Here is an 18892-nt window from a genome sequence, read left to right on the forward strand (position 1 = left end):
TCCCCCCGCTTTCTGACGACCCTGAAATGGGGGGAGGGCTTCCAAACCAGGGGATCCCCTGCCCTCACCTGGGGATTGGCAACCCTAGGTACTACCTGTACTGTTTATTTATAAATTATATGGAACTGGGAGTGAGTAGCATAGTAGTCAAGTTTGCAGATGGCACAAAATTATTCAGGATGGTGAAAACCAAGACTGACTGTGAAGAGCTCCAGGAGGACCTCCACAGATTGGATAAGTGGGTGACAGTGTGGCAAATGAGAGTTCGGTGTTGATCAATAGGACAGATAAAAAACAGTTCTTCATAAAAAAAATAAAACCTAAAAATTAGTTGTTTAACCAGGGTGGTGAGATAGAAACCACCAGAGTCAATGAAGTCCCGTGGCTGTACTGCAGTACACTAAGACCTGTATATCAGTAGGTGGGCCAGGCTGTCACCTATCGCATAGTTGGTACAGCATAGACAGGTTAGAGCAGGGGTGGCCAATATAGCCAGACACCCATCACCTCAACCAAAGGTCTGGCAGAACAACTCCATTTTGCAGGTCCTGCAGAATTGGTCTAAGTCCTGCAGGGCCATAGTCTTACTCGGGAGCATGTTCCACCAGGCTGGAGCCAGAGCTGAAAAGGCTCTGGCTCTGGTCAAGGCTAAACAGATGTCTTTGAGGCCTGGGAATACAAGGAGATGTTGTTCTGAAGCTCTCCGGGAAATGTATGGGGAGAGAAGGTCCCACAGGTATGTTAGTTCCAGACCATATAATCTTGAAGGTTACCATAATCTTGAACTTGATCTGGTACTCAACTGGAAGCCAATGCAGCTGGCGCAGCACTGGCTGAATGTGTGCCCACACAGACATTGTTGCCAAGGTGCCAGCCCTCCAGCCTGGGGTGGTCTTTCCCTGTGACTAGAGACACCCTGATAGTCTCCACAGCGGTGCCCTCAGAAAAGCCAGGCTTGGCATTAATGGGGGGTCTGCCAGGAGCTATTGATGGATCTGAGAGAGATACAAGCTCCAGTGACAAGCTGGTTGCATCATTCCTCTGTGCTCCTTCCCCCTCCCTCCGTTCTTCTCTCTTCTCCGGGAAACAAAGGATGGGCAATTGCCATAATCCAAAGGTCCCAATTTCTAATGGGCTAAGAGGCTACCTATTGTCAGAAAAGCTGTACAGATAAAAAGATCCTGCCTCTAGCACATCTTCCATGGTATGAATGGATTATGTTTTGTTAACTTCCTGTCATGCTCTGATACTAATGGTATTTCTTCCCTTTAGCCATCACTCTGGTAAGGACACACACACCTATTCTAATGTTTGTCTGCATTAACATAACCAATTTCCCTTCTGCTGTACTATGGGATTTCTAGTACATTCCTCCTCCAAATAGTTTTTCTAAATATTTGTCTAAATCTGCAATTCTCTTCAAACCAGGCTATCAAGGAACCCTTCTCTCTACCGTGTTGTAAATACCGCCCTATAGAATTTGCCATCACACCTGTTAAGATGCATCCTTCTTTTTGTCTAACATCTTGGAGAACGTAAACCTTGTTTTTGTCAAGATCTCCTAAAATCATCAAGTTTTGTCATATTAGTCCAACCACATTAACATACCTCCAAGGATACATTTTCAGTTGTAAATACATTCCATTTTTGCCATGTCCCTTGTGTCCTTTTGACCACTCACAAAGCAGCACCCCAGATCCATGTCGGGTCTCCTCCATGTATAGCACTGGTCATTCCATATGCACCCCTCCTTTCGTTCATCTTCAGGCTGAATTATTCTCCAAGGTCGGGTATAGTATCACCCCACCTCTCCTTCCCTGCTATATCCCTCCTCTCGCTCCGCTCCGCCATTTGAAGCTAATTTCCCCAAATAAAGATCAAAGACAATACTTTATTATTCTGTCAGGGGTAACAACATCCCAGTCAGCTGATGTGCCACTGCATTTTGCACCAGCTGCAATTTCCAGGTCAAGTTCAAAGGGAGCCCCATGTACATAGGGTTGCCAAGTCCAATTCAAGAAATATCTGGGGACTTTGGGGGTAGAGCCAGGAGCCATCGGGGCAGAGCCAGGAACAAGGCTGTGACAAGCATAACTGAACTCCAAGGGAGTTCTGGACATCACATTTAAAGGGACATCACACCTTTTTAAATGTCTTCCTTTCATAGGAAATAATGAAGGATAGGGGCACCTTCTTTTGGGGCTCATAGAATTGGACCCCATGGTCCAATTGTTTTGAAACTTGGGGGATACTTTGGGGAGAGCCACTAGATACTATACAGAAAATTTGGTGCCTCTACCTCAAAAAACAGCACCCCCAGAGCCCCCGAAACCTCCAGATCAATTCCCCATTATACCCTATGAGAATCGATCTCCACATAGAGATTAATGAAGTACTCAGCAGACTTCCCCCCCCCCCCATTTCTGGCAACACTGAAGGGGGACTGGCCTCTCTACTCACGAGTTGCTGCCAACTTCTTCAAAGTAACACAGACACCCCATCCCAAGAGGAAGCCTTTCAACCAGCGACTGAAGCCTCCGGAGGTAGAAACGCACATGGTCCTCTGGGGGCGGAGCTCCCCCCCCTCCACCGGCCAGACTCCCCGAGGGGACGCCTGTGGCAGCCGGAGAGGACGCAAGGACTACGAGTCCCAGCATGCACCTCGCGAAGGGAGGCCGGACTGGAGCGAATAGCAGGCCGGCGGTGGGCGGGTCTTTGTGACCCGGAGGAAGGGAGAAGCCTAAAGCCTGCAAGGGAGGAAGGCAGGCAGGGAAAGAGACACCGAGCTGTTTCCCCACCCCCCTGCTTCCACATTTTTGGAGAGCGGGGGATGAGGCTGCTAATCCAGGGGTCCCCCGGCAGGGCGGGGGGGGGTTGGGAAGCCTACATGTACAGCAAGTTGCAGTTGTCCAGCCTGGAAATGACCATTGCATGGATTAGAAAAGGAACTGAACAAAAAAATGCCTGATATTATAATGTCCCTGTATACATCTGTGGTGTGGCCTCATTTGGAATATGGTGAACAGTTCTGGTCACTGTATAGGAAAAAAAGACATCACAGAGCTAGAAAAAGTACAGAAGACGGCAAGTACAGGAGAGGTGATACCCGAGACTTTGAACGATTTGAGCTTTGCCACTTTGAAGAACGCAATTGGGACCTCACTTAGTAAAGTTTACAATACAAAGGAGATATTTCCTCCTTACAATGCCAGCCTGAACAAGGCCTTTGATTCCTGAAATGTGAATTTATCCAGGGCCGGTGCGTGAGAGTAGGCAAAGTAGGCAGTTGCCTAGGGCACCACCTGGCCTATGGGGCACCACTGGGCACCCCCCCCCCCGATGCATGACTCTGGCTCCTGACCACTGTCACCTTGTCCTCTCCCATCACCAAGCTGCCCTCAACAAAGCCAAGCCACCCCCCTCTCCCCGATGTGTGACTTGGCCTCCCACCTCATCCTATCCTGCCATCCTCCATCCTGACATGGCCGGCACGCACTTCTTCTCACAATTTTTTTTCATAACATCACATTTTTTTTGAAAAATTAAAATTAAAAATCAGTAAATTAAAAATGTGAAAAGTTTAAAGTTTGCCACTCTTCAATTTCCTTATATATTTTTTTAATAATGGGGGGTGCTAGTGGGTGATTCGCCTAGGGCACCAGAAGGCCTAGCAACGGCCCTGGATTTATCCGGAAATCGTGTAGAGAAATACTGAGAAATACTGTTCAGAATTCTTTTCTGCATGGAAGCATTTCAATAGTTTTCTTGAGACGGACCAAACTGCAACAGACTCTATACCTTAGAGATTATTTTTTATGTTCCTATGGACTGTTCTTTGTTGATCACTAATTCCAGTTTGTTAAACTTATTTATTTGTAACAATAATAATAATAATTGATTATTTGTACGTTGCACATATTATAAGAATACAGATTTCATTATATAAGCATCTTAGAACATAGAGTGCACTATTTTGTTACTTTGAATTAGAAAAAGGACTGAACATAAAATGCCTGATATAGTGTCCCTGTATAGATATGTGGTGTGGCCTCGTTTGGAATACGGTGAACAGTTCTGATCACTGTATAGGAAAAAAAGACATCACAGAACTAGAGACAGTACAGAAGAGGGCAACTAAGATGATTAGGGGTTGGAGCACCTTCCCTATGAGGAAAGGCTGAGTAGTCTGGGACTTTTCAATTTAGAACAGGGGTGGGGAACCTTTTCCTGCCAAGGGCCATATGGATATTTAGAATATCATTTGTGGGCCATAAAAAATTATTAACAGTGCTCCGCTGAGGGAGAATGATTCAGGCCAGCAAAATTAATACAAATAATTGTGGGAAGAGCCTAATCTGGCACACACACACATATCCCTGGGCGCCACTCTAGGCAAATGCCTAGGTCCAGAGCTTTTTTTGTAGAAAAAGCCCAGCAGGAACTCAGTAGGATATTAGACCACATCTCCCAATATTAGCATATTAGGTCACACACTCATTAGCATATTAGGCCACACCATCTGGGATAATCAAGTGCAAACTGAACTGTGACAGTAACTTTTCCAGACCCTGCAGCAATTCTGGCCGGCCAGCCAGACCCCAGGGAGGTTGCTGCACAGTACATCTGGGCCCTGTGATCCCTGCCTGGCCCTGGGGAGGCTGCTGCACAGCGCGGCTGGGCCCTACGATCCTTGCTGGCCAGCCAGGCCCCAGCGAGGCTGCCACATGGCTCGGTTTGGCCCAGCAATCCCCGAGGGTCACACCAAGTGACCTCGGCCCTCGGGACAGAGGTTCCCCACCCCTGATTTAGAAAGAGACTATTAAGGGGGAATGTGATAGCAACCCATCCGGACCTTAAATGTACTCATTGTCCATACTTTATGACCTTCAACCAAAATAGCCACATTTACCACATTCAACCAAAACAGCCACATCTTTGGCATGAGGCCTGCACCTCAGGAGTGGTTGCAGTTTACCCTTTACTCTGGAAGTGAGTTTCTACATAAGAAGAGCCCAGCTGGATCAGATCAGGTCCATCTAATCCAGCATCCTGTCTCACGTAATGGCCAATCAGTTCATCTGAAGGACCAACAACAGGGCATAGAGGACAAGACCTTTCCCTAATGTTGCTTGCTGGCATAGAGATTAATAGTGGCAGAAGGATTTTTTTTTGTGGGGGGCGGGTCTAGGGGTGCGCAGGATGTCATATGCAACAGAATTCATGTCATTGCATCAGGGACATCATGTGACAACATCACTGTTTGGGGGTGGGGTTTCCCCTGGTGGGTTGAAGCCCCCAAGGAACCTCACCCCCAGGCAGTTGTGTCATCACATGACGTCCCTTCAGTGATGATGTCACTTCCCTGATTCATAGGTTGATTCCTTTGAACATGGAGATTCCCTTTACTTACTATGGCTAGTAGCCACTGATAGATCTATCCTCCATGAATCTATCACTGCATCCTCTGGAAGCGAATTCCACATTTTAATCACTCTCTGTGCAAAGTAGTATTTCCTTTTGTCCATCCTGAATCTGGATCAGCAATTGTTGATCTTATCCATTTGCAGAGAGGAAACTTCACACCTTGCTTAGATGAGTGAAGTTGTGATAGTGGAGCACAGCAGAAGAGGCAGTCTTGTAGGTATGTGAGTTCCAAACCAATAAGGCCTTTGTAAGTAAAAAGCAATATTTTGAATTGAATCTGATAACTGACCAGTAGTCCATGCAGTGACTGCAAGATGGGTATGACATGTGTGTTCTGTCTAGCACCCACTAATAACAGAGCTGCTGTATTCTGAACCAGCTGGAGTTTCTGAGCTGATTTGAAGGACACATCCATGTAGAGAGCATTGCAGTAGTTTAGCCTTGAAGTGACCATAGCATGGATCTGTGTGGCCAGACCAGCTGAGTCAAGGTGGGGGGAGCTATCTGCCAGGCTTAATGAAATTGGCAAAAATGCTTTTCTGGTAGCTCTTCCAGTTTGCCTCTCCCATAGTAATGTTGGGTCCTGAATGACCCCTAGGCTCTTATCCAGGTCAGAAAGTATCAGCTGGATTCCATCACTGAATTAACAAATTCAAAAAACCTTTGATCTGGGCTGCCTTAGGGTGGGAAACCATAAAACAGTAACATGTCAGAATGTGAGAATGCCTGTTAATTATTCTATTGCTAATAAACCTGGGTCAAAAAGAAGGCATTTATTTCCCAGATCAAAGGCAACCCAGATAAAAGGTTTTTTGAATTTGTTAATTTTACTATTCTGCTATTGGTTTTTAACTTTGCACCACTTGGCATTCCAAACCCTACCGGCTATATGTAGCTCTGCTTACTGTACCTCATTCCTCGTCTGAAGAAGTGTGCATGCACATAAAAGCTTATGTTCTGAATAAAACTAAGTTGGTCTTAAAGGTGCAATCGACTCCTATTTTGTTCTACTACTTCAGACCAACACGGCTGTCTATTTGGATCTATCAGACAATATAGTTAAAGATACAGAGCTAGCTATCATCAGTGTATTGGTGACAGTGTATTTCAAAACCACAAATAATTTCTCCTAAGGGCTTTACACAAAGATTGAATCGCATGGAGGATAGACAGAACCTTGTGTAACCTGCAATCAGTCGTGATAAGCAGAGGTGATATATGGATTGTATTGCTTGGCGGCAAGAGAATGGTAAAGATACACAATAGCTGTGTATCTTACCTAAACAGCATTTGTTCTGCAGGATGCAATTCCCAGAGCACAGAGGTTTCTCCTTGAGATTCCAGGTACCAGATTAAAATAAACAAAACTCCAACAATTGGCAGCCTTGCAAGTTGCACATGAACTGTGGGCTCAGTGGTATAACAACTGTGTTGCATCCAGAAGATCACAGGTTCAGTTCCTAGCATTTCCACTGAAGAAAAAAAAAATCAGATGATGTGAAAGACCTTCACTTGAGACCCTGGACAGCAGCTGCCAGTCAGAGTAGATAACACTGACCTTGACAGATCAATAGTTTTATTTGGTATAAACGCAGCTTCATGTGAACTCTAAAAGTGGCGTGTCTTCCTTGAAAGAACCGGATACGAACAGTCACAATTTCTGGTTGCCACTTGTATTTTCCCACTGTAAGAAAGGTGGCTGCAAGAAACCACGAAACGCTTCAAAAGAATCCCTAGCTCAGCAGAGCCAAACAGACGTGACACATGCACAATGCCATAGCAATGCCAGAGACCCTATCCCGCGTTCGCACATTCCCACGGGATTGTCTCTGGAAAGCGGCATCGCTCTCCTGCTAGGCCTCGCCGCGTTGACGATAGCGAGGAGGCGTCCCACAGCGGCCGCTGAAAGGAGGAGGCGTGTGACGGGGAGGAGGCAGCAGCAGCAGCAGCGGCGGCGGAGGGAGGAGGAGAAGCGGAGCGGCCGGAGCTTGAGGCGGCATCGGTGGAAGCAGCCAGTGGCCCGTCCCCTCCGCCCCCAAGTCGAACATCAGCGGCGCCCAGCGGAGAAGGGGGGAATCAGCGGGAGCCCTGCCCAGTGGGGCCTTCGCCCGGTCTCCCAGCTTCCTGAGCCCGGCACTACCCTACTCCCTCCACAGCTCGTTCGCTCCCTTCCTGCCCAACGCCATGGCGGCGGCGGCGGCGGCGGCGGCAGCTGATGCCAGCAACAGTAGCGGTGGCGGCGGCGGCCGATACCAGCAGGTGAGGGAAAGTGCGGAGAACCTGGCAGGAGGGATCACGCAAGCGCCGCGGCTGTTTAGGCCGCACTCGGTCTGGGGGGAGGGCAGGGGAAGGTTTGCTGGGAAGGTGGGGTGTGAGAGAGAGAGACATTCAGGACAGCAGGCCCTCTTGACTCTCGTCCTAATCCTGCCCTTTCTGTTTCATCATCTCAGGACAAGAGTCCTTCTTCTTACGGTTCCTATTTATTGCAAAGACAAAGGCCGTTTTCAGTTGTTTGTCCGCCTCTGGTGTTCCGGTCCCTTGCCCCAGCCAATCTCCCACAATCCTTCATTTTATAGCTGTTTTACTTCATCTTCCCCGATGTTGCGAGGGGGGGGGGGGCTGGAAGGAATTCGACTTCCTCCTTTTGAGATGTACAAAAATAAAAGGGGCTTCAAGACCTAGCATCCCAGTTTCTCTCTCTGTTCCTTTGGTTGCTGCTGTTCTTCGACGTTTTGATAAAACGCCGAGTCGTGTGGCACGGTTTTGTATTAGCACAGGGCTTTGTGCGCTAGAATAAACTGCTCTTAGCCTGTAACGTACCAGAACGCTGTTTTTGCTGATGCGGATTAATACGGTTATCTCTCTGGAATTTGGACATTTTAAGGAAACGTGTTTAAAACCACCTGTTTACACCACAATCCTGTGGGTGATTATGCACAAGCAAGCCCCACTGTGTTTGGCAGGGCTTTCTTCGATTTGTGTGGAATTGCAGCCTTGTATTGCAATCAAAAACATCCTAAACCCATTGACTTCAAGGGATTTAGTAGGACATAACTCTGTGTAGGATAATCAGGCTTGGAAAAGGGTAGGTTCTCCTTCATTTGCTTTTCCTGCTTTTAGCAAGTATGAATGTCAGTGCAGAGCTGAAAATGGTCAAACAACCAGTATCTAAAAAATACAGGAGGCAATCAAGTTCCCCTGTTTTAACACTTTTCCCATTCTTGGGGCTTTCCCTCTTTTGTTTATTGTATTCTTGTTAAGAAATCCTAGCTACTCCCAGGCAATTTTATCTTCATGGTTTTGGAACTGAAAGCCCCCACCCCACCCAGGAGAGACATCCTTGAAGTCCAGCACTTAAGTTTGTAATAAAATTTCATAAAGAGAAGGTGGGAAGGAAGGTGTCATATATAACATATATGGGTATGTCAGTTTTGGATCAGCATGCTTAAATCATCTTTTGGTTTGTCTTAAGAGAGATTAAGTTGAACTTGAAGTAAAGTATTTAAAGAGTGCGGTTTTAGTATTTCATTTAATGTGCCTGTTTTTGAGGTCATGCTACTACGTGAAGGTTTCGGATAAGAACCCACATGTGCCTGCTGAGTTCTATTACTGCACTATGTGTCAGTTTATTTATCTGACTATCTTTAGGGTTCAGTGGGTGTTTTGTAGTTTGGAAATCAAAGGGATCTAGGAATCTGAAATGAAACACTGGTGGGGAAGTCAGTGGAGGAGATAGTGACAAATGAGATTGTTAAGAAAGTGTGACTAAAGTCACACTTCAAAAATAAGCACAACATGAAAATTCACATTAGGCTGCAAAATCACAGTGGCTTTAAAAAGTACTTCTGGAATGATTAGGACGTCTTCTAGGAATAGTGGCATGAAATCGTGATAAGCTGGATGGCTCATGAAGTTCCTTCTGTGTCTATGCTTGATTTACAAATGAGGGGTTTTTTTAATTGTGAACACAGATTTTTCATAAGTCTACAGATTTTTCTGTGCTGAATATTTTTCTTCCATTAAAACTCAGCATTTAACCATTTCATGGATCTTTTTTGCCTTTTAATTTTCCTTGTTGCTACTATTAAAAGGTGTTTTAAAATTAAAAAAAAAATGAATTTTAAACCAGTCTCGTCATAGGACCATGACCTGCATAGCCCAAACTAGCCTGATTTCATCAGATCTCGGAAACTAAGCAGGGTTGAACCCTGGCTAATATTTGGATGGGAGACTTCCAAGGAATACCATGATGCAGAGGCAGGCAATGGCAAGCCACCTTTGAATGTCTCTTGCCTTGAAAACCCTACGAGGTTGCTATAAGTTGGCAGTGACTTGATGGCACTTTCCACCACCGCTCATTATGGAGGGGTAGCTTATATTTAAAAAAAGATAGTTAGGAATAATTAAGGCATTTTTGAATAAGGTTATAGAGAACTTTTAAATCTGTTTTCTGAATGGAAGGTTACAAAGCAGAAATATTATCCACTGGGAACTTTTAGGACAGCAATGTCTGAAAGGAGAATCTTAAACTGTACCCACTGTAATCCAAAATAGAATAAACTACGGTAAGTTTAGCTAGATTTCTGGGTTCAGACGTATGGTATAATTATAACCATGTGTGGGTATATAATAAAAACAACCAGTACTGTAGGGAGTTACCACTTGTTTAAAAATCTACACTTAATCAGTCTGATCAAAATAGTGTAGGTGGGTTACTTTTAGTTCCCATGTATGAAATATATTTAACTAGATTAATAATGGAGATAAAGTTCAGGATAACTAATAGTCCTAAGGACACTTTCCTGGGAGGAAGCTCCATTGAGTTGACTTGAGTAGAACTGTGATTAGACCTTCTTAAAGTTGGTACTATGTAAGGTTCCATGGCACTTCCTGTCATTTCCCTGCGCTCCTTCCAAAGAAAGTGTCGCTTATGAAGATACATGCTTTCTGTAGATCTAAGTTCTGAGGATCTATAAAGACTACAGCTGGCTAATCACTTGAGTTGGTAAAGGCCCTCTTGACCACAGCTGCCACATGCTTATCCAGTAGTAAGCATGGGTCCAATAGCATCCCCAGACTATGGACCTGTTCCTTCAAGTGGAGTGCATCCCTGTCCAGAATGGGTGACACCTTAAATTGTGGGTCAGGCCTTCCACAAACCAGTAGTATTTTTGTCTTGCCAAGATTAAACTTCAGTTTATTAGTCTACATCCATTCCAAAACTGCCCCCAGGCACCAGTCCAGGGCCTTAATAGCCTCCATTGGGTCACTGGAAGTGTAAAATAGAGCAGAGCATCATCTGTATATTGGTCACAATGTAGCCAAATCTTGGATGACCTTACCCAGAGGTTTTATGTAGGTGTTAAAGAGCATAGGGGACAAGATAGAACCTTCCAGAACCCTAAAGGCCAAGGGCTGAACAAGAATCTCCCAGCACCACCAGATGAAACCTTCCCTCCAGGTATTACTGGGACCACTGCAGAATGGTGTCTCTCAATTCTAGTCTAGGTAGGCAGTCCAGAGAGCTACTAGGATAAGTGATACTGAAAGCTGCTGAAAGGTCTAGAAGAATCAAGAGAGTTGTACTCCCTGTGTCCATCTCCTGAGGCAAGTCATCCACCAGGATGTCCAAAGTTGTTTCAGTCCCTTTTAACCAGCCTAAAACCAGACTTGAAGGGTCTAAACCAGGGATGTCAAATGTGCAGTCCACAGGGCATCTATCAAGCCCACAAGCAAGTGGCTGTTGTCTGGTTCCTTCCTCTCTTCTTCCTTTGGACGCCATTTTTGTATTTCTCCTGTGCAGTGCAGCCAAGCAAAGCAGCTTCTGCCTCTTTCCCCACCCCTTTTCTTCAAGGGAGGAGGAGCCTTAGCCAATAGAGAAGCTTGGCTTTGTAGTTCTACTGTGTGATTGAGAGAGCTTGGCACAGCTAGAGCTCTCTCAATCAAAACTAGAGCCATGTCAGGCTTTCTCAGTCACACAACAGAGCTAGAGTCAAGCTCCTCCATTGGCTAGGGCTCCTCCTCATTTTGACAAACTTGTTTTGCCAGGGGTCTCCTGGGTGCAACTGGGTTCCCTCCCCCTTTTCACTGTATTCATGTTCTCGTGATCCAGTCCTTCTCAGCAGGAAAGCAATGTGAACTATTTAGATGAGGAGTAACAACAAGGATTAGGCTGAGAGTTGGTGTCCCGCACATTTCCTTTGTAGACTGGGGATTTTGAACCTAGGCTTCCCAGATAGTAGGCTAATACTGACCACTATACATTGTTGTCTGTCTATTCTTGCAGTGCCTCATAGGAGTTGCAATAATTTTTCGGGGGAAGATATCATTTTGTAGACAAACACATAGCCCTCAGTCTTTGCCATGGTTCCTTCACATGTCCTTGACCAGCACACAAAGCAGCTTATTGTACAAAAGCTCAAAATGCCCAGCCGTTTCCTGTCTTCTCCTGGGTCTTAGGCTCAGAGCATTGACCATGAGCTTTCTGTACTGAATGTCAATAAATCAAAAGTAGGTTTGCAACTTACAGATACAGCATACTCAAAATTGCTACAGCACAGACATTGTCTCCTGATTTTGATGCAATAATGCAGAACAAAAGGTGTCAGTTACCAGAGACTTTTCAACAAAATATTGCAAGTGTGCTAAAGTTTTAAGCATGTTTTATTTTAAGTTTAAAAAAATCTTTAGATGTGTTTGTGCCCGATAAAGTTTATATTTCTGCTACCTGGCATTACATTTTGTGACATACATGACCCAACCTGATAAGGTCTCATTTATGTCAGATCCAGTCCTTATAACAAATGAGCTCAACACCTCTGATCTAAACAATTTGGTTCATCCAGGAATTGTCCAGCCACCACCCCTTCAATCAACTTGCTCAAGAATGGAACATTTGAGACTTGTTGACAATTGTTGAGTTCTCTTGGGTAGAAGGTAGGCTTTTTAAAGAAGTGGACTCATCACAGACTATTTCAAAGCTGGGGTGAATGCCTTCTCTCTTAAGGAAGCAGTAACTACCTCTCAGACCCAGTAAGTCAGTCAGCCAGCCCCCACCCCACCCCGGTCCGAAGATTTAAGGAATCAGAAAGGGTAAGGATCATACAAGCAAGCGATAAGAAAAATCTAGTCAGACACATCAGGGTTTTTATTTCCACCAACCTTTACTATTTGCTATATCCGCTGTTCACTAAATGCTTTTATTATCCACTTGTTCTAGAGAACTTTATAATATTTTTGTTGTTGTTTATTGCCCGGATCCTTCCTCATGTCTCTTCGGTCGCAGTTAAAAAGGTGCCTCTCCCAAAAGCCTTTCTTGGCATATATCAGATTATAAATATTTATAAAAAGGTACCTGCTAATAAGGAAGACACAGGGATTGGGTGGGTGCTGTGAGCTCTCCCATAAAGACCCTTTACCAGAGTTGTGGCAGTCAGTAAAAGGCCCTTCCTGATCCCCTGCTGTGTGACACCCCTCCCCCGCTGTCTTTCACCTCTCAGAAGTGGGGAAGTTGAAGGGAAAGGGCGGGGGGAGTTAAAGGAAAGGCAGACGTTTCTGCCTGGCACTTGCTGCCAGGCAGTAATGCCCAGGATCCTTTAAAAAACCCCAACCCTTTCTCTTGTCTCACTTGAAAGCAGTTTGGAAGGTGCCTGAGGCCAGCAATGGGTTGACGGGCTCAGAGTCATAGACAGATGGGGAGGGGAGGGCAGGAGGCTGTAGTAGGCTGTGGCACACCCAGTGGAGGGAGACAGAGGCACTTGTTGGGGTGAGGGCCTGAGGAAGGCTCCACTGTGGCGACCGGAGCCATAGAGGGGAGGTAAGGCAGTAGGCAGGGAGGCAGCCGCGGAGCATAGCCAGCCGTTTCTGAGGAGAGGCAGGCATCACAGCAGGTGAGGAGTAGGCCTTCAAGAGAAACAGTGGCAGGAGAAGTGTCAGCCTCCAGACACGCAGCCGTTTTGGTAGTCTTGTCCAGCAGGCAACAGGCGGGAAAGAGGAGTAGACCCACCAAATGTGATACAGGAACTGTGCTGTGGCAGGTGATGGGTGAAAGACTGTTGGAGCGTTCAGCAGACCCAATGGGAGAGGTGGAACAAGCCATGGCCTTCGCTTCACTTGCTGACTCGGATAGTGAACTTGAAAGCATTTAAAGTTTAAATGCCTTCAGTTCACTCACCAAGTCACACCGCAGCAGCATAATTCGGCTAGCGAAATTCTCCATTATATCTTATAGGGACAGCCCAGTAGACGTGAATTAGTAAAAAGACCTTTTTTTTTGCAAACCCTTAGTTGTTACAAAATGAATCCATATGGTCAAGCCAGTTTCTAATTTTGGGGTATTCTCAGCAAAATGCTGTCTAGCAGGCTCCTAGGTATAGCCATGACACAGAGAGAAGGCAGGAAAGGGAATGACAACTTCTGTTCCTAGTCACTATTGCTTCTTACTCATCTGCAAAAACAACCAGTCATTTCTTATTTACCTGCTTTTTCCTCTTGGCTACTTGGCCATCATTACTTGACTGGACAGGTGACAGAACTGTGACTAGTGATATGTAGCAGTGTCTTCTGCCTTACTATCCACTAGAAGAGAAGTGGGGGAAGAGAAGGGTGGTGCGCTTACCAGCGGACAGTGAAGAAACACACACAACCAGTTGTTCCAGGGGGTGTCCAGTGTCACCACTTCTGTCACCAAGGTAGAGAGATCAGTTTATGAATGTTGCTGCTGAACAGCAGTGGTCTTCCCAGTCTTGTAGTCTTGGTAGTTGGTCAATAATACTGACCTTTGACATCAGTCCAGGAGAGTACTCTGCAGATCACCTATGAAAACAAGATCCAGTCAGGAAAATGAAAGTCCCATCAGTGTGTGTACCACTCCCAGTTAATATTAATTAGTAATTAGTAAAACAAATTGTATAGTGTACGCAGCGCTGGCCCAAGGGCGTGTGGCGCCCTAGGCGGGAGCCCCCTTGCACCACACTCCGTCGCACCCCCCAGTGCACCGCTTGCTGCCCATGCCTCCTCCACCACCCCGCCATTGCTGCCTGCCTTTCCTTCCCTTCGCCTCCCCCCCACCCTGCATGCGTCCTTTAAAAAATAAGAGGCAAGCTGCACCGCGACCAGCAGGGCCCAGGCATGGTGCGCAGTGAGGGGAGGGAGGCAACAGGAAGGAGGGGAAGGGAAAGGAGGGGGGTGGGTAGTGGCAGGTAACGTCCTGGGGGAGTGCGAAGGGAAGGGAAAGGAGGGGTGGGCAGTGGCGGGGCACCAAAGGAGGCACAGGTGATGGGCGGTGTGCTGGGAAGAGTAGGAGTGGGCGGGCACTGTGCCTGGGAGGGGCAACGGGAAGGGAAGGGAAAGGAGGGTTCAGCAGTAACCGTGCTGGCAGCGGGGGGAGGAGGCAGGCAAACCAATTCAGCCCCCCCACGCTCCCGGCGTCCTAGGCAACCGCCTAGTTTACCTAGTGGGCGAGCCGGCCCTGAGTGTACGTAAACTTCTAAAGAGAAGCAACTGCTTTCTGTAATGTGCTAGCTACTCTCAAGGCTGATAGCATTAAATATGAATTCCCGGTCAGCAGCTTCATGCTGGATTTGTATAATGAAGATCCTTGTGAGTGGCTAACTCACTATGTAAGACAGATCCAGGTGGTAACCATATTGGTCTGAAGCAACAGAATACGATTAGAGAACAGTGACACCTTTAAGACCGACAAAGCTTTATTCAAGATATGAGCTTTTGTGTGCTCACACGCTTCTTCACGTATAATGAAATGATAGAAAACCATTTAAACATAGACAGAGGCTGGACAGCAAATTTACATATAACGTGATGGTTCATTTCATTATTTCTGGAGAAGCGTGCATGCACACAAAAGCTCATACCTTGAATTAAAAAAAAAATCATCTTAAAGATGCTACTAGACTCTTAACTCTTTTCACTGCAGAAGATATCACTAGCTACTAGTTCATTGCTAGTTGGAGTAGTCCCCAACCAGTGGAGAGGAATTGTGTACTTAAACATACAAAATGTTGTCTACAAATAATTTAAAACCAGATAAACCATATGAAACACTCAGCAGAACAGATAACAGTCAAAACACTACTCCCCTGCTAAAACAGTACTCCTCCAAAGTGGGGCACAAGCTGTAAGTGCCCATTTGCACTCAAATGGTAAGAGCAAACTAAAAATACACAGAACCAAAAAAAAATCAAAACATTTGAAGCTGCCAAAGGCAGCTACTATGCAATAAAACAAGTCAGTGACCCTGGGAGTAAAACCAGAAATTAAAAGCAGCTAAAAACAATTAAAGATGGAATTCTTCATGGGGCAAACGGCAACAACACCACTCAATTTGTCAAACTGATGGACTGTACTCTAGGCTGGATCTTCTGCTCACATATGCTTTGTATAGTAATTCAGTGCAATAGGGTTGGCAATCCCTGGTTGGGGACAGGAGACCTGGTGTGGAGGCCTTCTCCCTGCTTCAGGGTTATGAGAAAGCAGGGGGAGGGGTTTGAATGTCCATTGGGAACTTCATTATACCCTGTGGAGACTGATTCCCATAGGATATAATTGATTCGTGGTTATCTGGGGCTTTGGAGTGTCACCAAATTTTCAGCATAGCATCTGGTGCCTCTCCTCAAAAAACTCCCCAAGTTTCAAAAAGATTGGACCAGGGGGCCCAGTTCTATGAGCCCCAAAAAGGTGCCTCTATCCTCCCATTATTTCCAATGAAGGGAAGGCATTCAAAAGGACTGTGGTCCATTTAAATGAGACGGCCAGAACAGCCTTTGGAGTTCAGTCATGCTTGTCACATATTCCTGGCTCCACCCCCAAAGCCCCAGATATTTCCTGAGTTGGGCCTGGCAACTCTACAGTGTAATTAAAATCCTGGATCCGTATAATGTGCAACTAAGCATAGCATTTTATGCACCTAGATCAGGGGTGTCGAACTCATTTGTTATGAGGGCCGGATCTGACATAAATGAGACCTTGTTGGGCCAGGTCATGTCAGGCTGTGTGTACCTATTTAAGAGTAGGTAGCAGAGATATAAATTTTATAAAGAACACAGACAAACACAAATATATATATATATATATATATATATATATATATATATATATATATATATATATATATATATATATAAATAAATTAAAACATGCTTAAAACGTTAGCACTCATTGGTCTTAAAGATGCCTTTTTTATATTTCTCCCATGGGATCTAGGGAACTGGGCAAAGGAAGCGCTGGCTTTTCCTTCCTTCAGCCAATAGAAGGAAGAAAGGCTTGGCTCAGTAGCTCTGCTGTGCAACTGAGAGAGCCTGGCAAAGCAAGCTCTCCCTCCCCCCTTCTCCCCAAGGGAGGAACCTCAGCCAATGGAGAAAATAGAGGTTTTGCTCTGTACCTCCTGTGCAATTGAGCAAGACTTGCAAAGCTAAAGTGTTATGCAGAAGGAAGCAAGATATAGGAAGCAGATGACAGTCAGTTGCTTGGGGGCCTGATAGGAGCCCTCCAGGGGACTGATTCGGCCCCAAAACTGCATGTTTGACACCCCTGATCTAGATCATAAAAGCTTATGCTCTAATTAAAGTGTTAGTTTCCTATAGGGGTCCCTGACTTGAGTTCTGAGCATGGCCAGCTCGCCCACTAGGCAAATTAGGCATTTGCTTGGGGGAACTGGGAGGGGGGCACTGAATTGGGCTCTCTCCAGCACCCCAGACAAACGTTTAATTTCCTCACCTCCCGCTTGTCCGCCGGCTCACTGGTTCTCCTCAGCAGCAATGGCAGCGGGGGGGCAGGCCACCTTCCGCACTCCCCAAGGGCGCGCTCAGAGGAGCAATGCCAGCCTTCTCCTTACCCTCTACTTCAACAGGCAGTACCGCGTTCTCTCTTAAGAGAGTGCCTGACAAGACTTCGCTCCCCCCTCCCTTCTGGTTCCAGAAGGAGGGGGAAGTGAAGCCTCCTTGGGCACTCTCTTGAGAACACAGTACTGCCCGTCCAAGCGGGTAAGGAGAAGGCTGGCATCACTCTTCTGAGTGCGCCAGGGGTGGAAGGTGGCCCGCCTGCCACCGTCCCCCTGGCGTGCTCAGAGGAGCGATGCAAGCCTTCTCCTTACCTGCTACTTCAATGGGCAGTACCACGTTCTCTCTTGAGAGAGTGCGGGATGAGGCTTCACTCCCCCTCCCTTTGTTGGAATTGCGGCACCACAAATAACACAAGGGAGGGGAGGTGAAGGTAAGGGAGGGGCCGCGGTGCAGGCAGGCAGAGAAAAGGGGAGGGGTGTGGGGCCACACCGCCATCAAGTCTACCTGGGGCACCACAAACCCTAGGCCCAGCCCTGGGCCTGAAGGCATCATTTATTTATTTATTTCATTTCATTTATATCATGGTGTCTGCACACACCTTTTCTGACACTCACCCAGTGTTTTTTAGAAAGTGAGTGGAGATTCCTAGTTGATTGTCACTACTGAGTACAGCCTGCAGTAAAGTTTCCTGTTGTGGTGTAGTCATTTGTGATGATCTTTTCTGATCTACCTTAGATTTACTACATTAATTCTTAATCTTTAATTTGCAAACCAAACTCTTCATATGTGAGGAAGGATTTCTAAGAGGAGAATGTAAATGGTTTTTTGGTTTTATACAATTAATTTAGTTTTACATGTTTGTTGAGCTCTTTCCTAGACTGAAAAAGCTACTATTTTGAGACAGGCTTTTTGTTAGTGTCCGTTGAGCAGATTGTTGCTGTTGAACGAATAATAATTAATTACACAATTTGCTTGCTCAGTGGTTTCAAACTTTTATTCAATTGAGCTTTGCAAACAAAAGTTAGATTCAGCTTTTTGGGAAGGGATTAATTTTACTCAGAAGTCATGTTTTGGAGGCTTTGTTGTATGCGAAGTGCAACATAAACCAGGGCTGTTTGGATAGGTACTATAAAAAGGCATGTATCTTTAATTCCTCATAGTGTCAAAATATATGTGTGTGTGACAAATGACAAGTCACAGCTAGTAGACATGCACTTCTTTGATAGCCCATGACATTTTGATTCTGTGGTATTTCAGAGCAAGTGATCATTGTCACTGAATGACATAGTTTAGAAGGAAGATAAGTCTTTTCACTTCACACTTGGTGTAGTTCTGAGTACATTAACCCCACAGGCTCAAAACTGTGATGTGTTTATTTATAATAAAGGTGTATTGTTTTGCTTGGAGCTTTCAAAATACAGTCCAGATGTTACCTTGAGACTTAGTGAAATCACGAACAGAGTTATATCCTTCTGAATCCATTGATTTCAATGTATAATAATAATAATAATAATAAATTTTATTTCTATCCCGCCCTCCCCACCTCAGAAGGCTCAGGGCGGCTAACAACATTTTATAAAAACATACAATAATAATAATAAAACCTTTAAATTTAACAATATAAAACATCAACAATAAACTTAATAACATTAGGGCAAAACTTGATGTGA

The 18892-nt window shown here is 45.5% G+C and overlaps 1 protein-coding gene across 3 annotated transcripts in view; it reads left to right on the top strand.

The window, feature by feature from the left end:
* Positions 1–7267: 7267 nt before the first annotated feature.
* NDFIP1 (Nedd4 family interacting protein 1) overlaps positions 7268–18892 on the top strand; it is a 56972-nt gene continuing 45347 nt past the window's right edge. For 2 of the 3 annotated variants that reach the window (XM_060240525.1, XM_060240526.1), the window contains exon 1: positions 7468–7683. In XM_060240525.1, the coding sequence (XP_060096508.1) occupies positions 7609–7683 (75 nt within the window). In that variant the 5' untranslated portion in view covers positions 7468–7608. Of the gene's footprint in view, positions 7684–18892 lie in introns of all 3 variants that reach the window. The other variant, XM_060240528.1, reaches the window with a different exon arrangement.

The sequence above is a fragment of the Heteronotia binoei genome, chromosome 5, assembly GCF_032191835.1.
Source record: "Heteronotia binoei isolate CCM8104 ecotype False Entrance Well chromosome 5, APGP_CSIRO_Hbin_v1, whole genome shotgun sequence".
Lineage (NCBI taxonomy): Eukaryota > Metazoa > Chordata > Lepidosauria > Squamata > Gekkonidae > Heteronotia > Heteronotia binoei.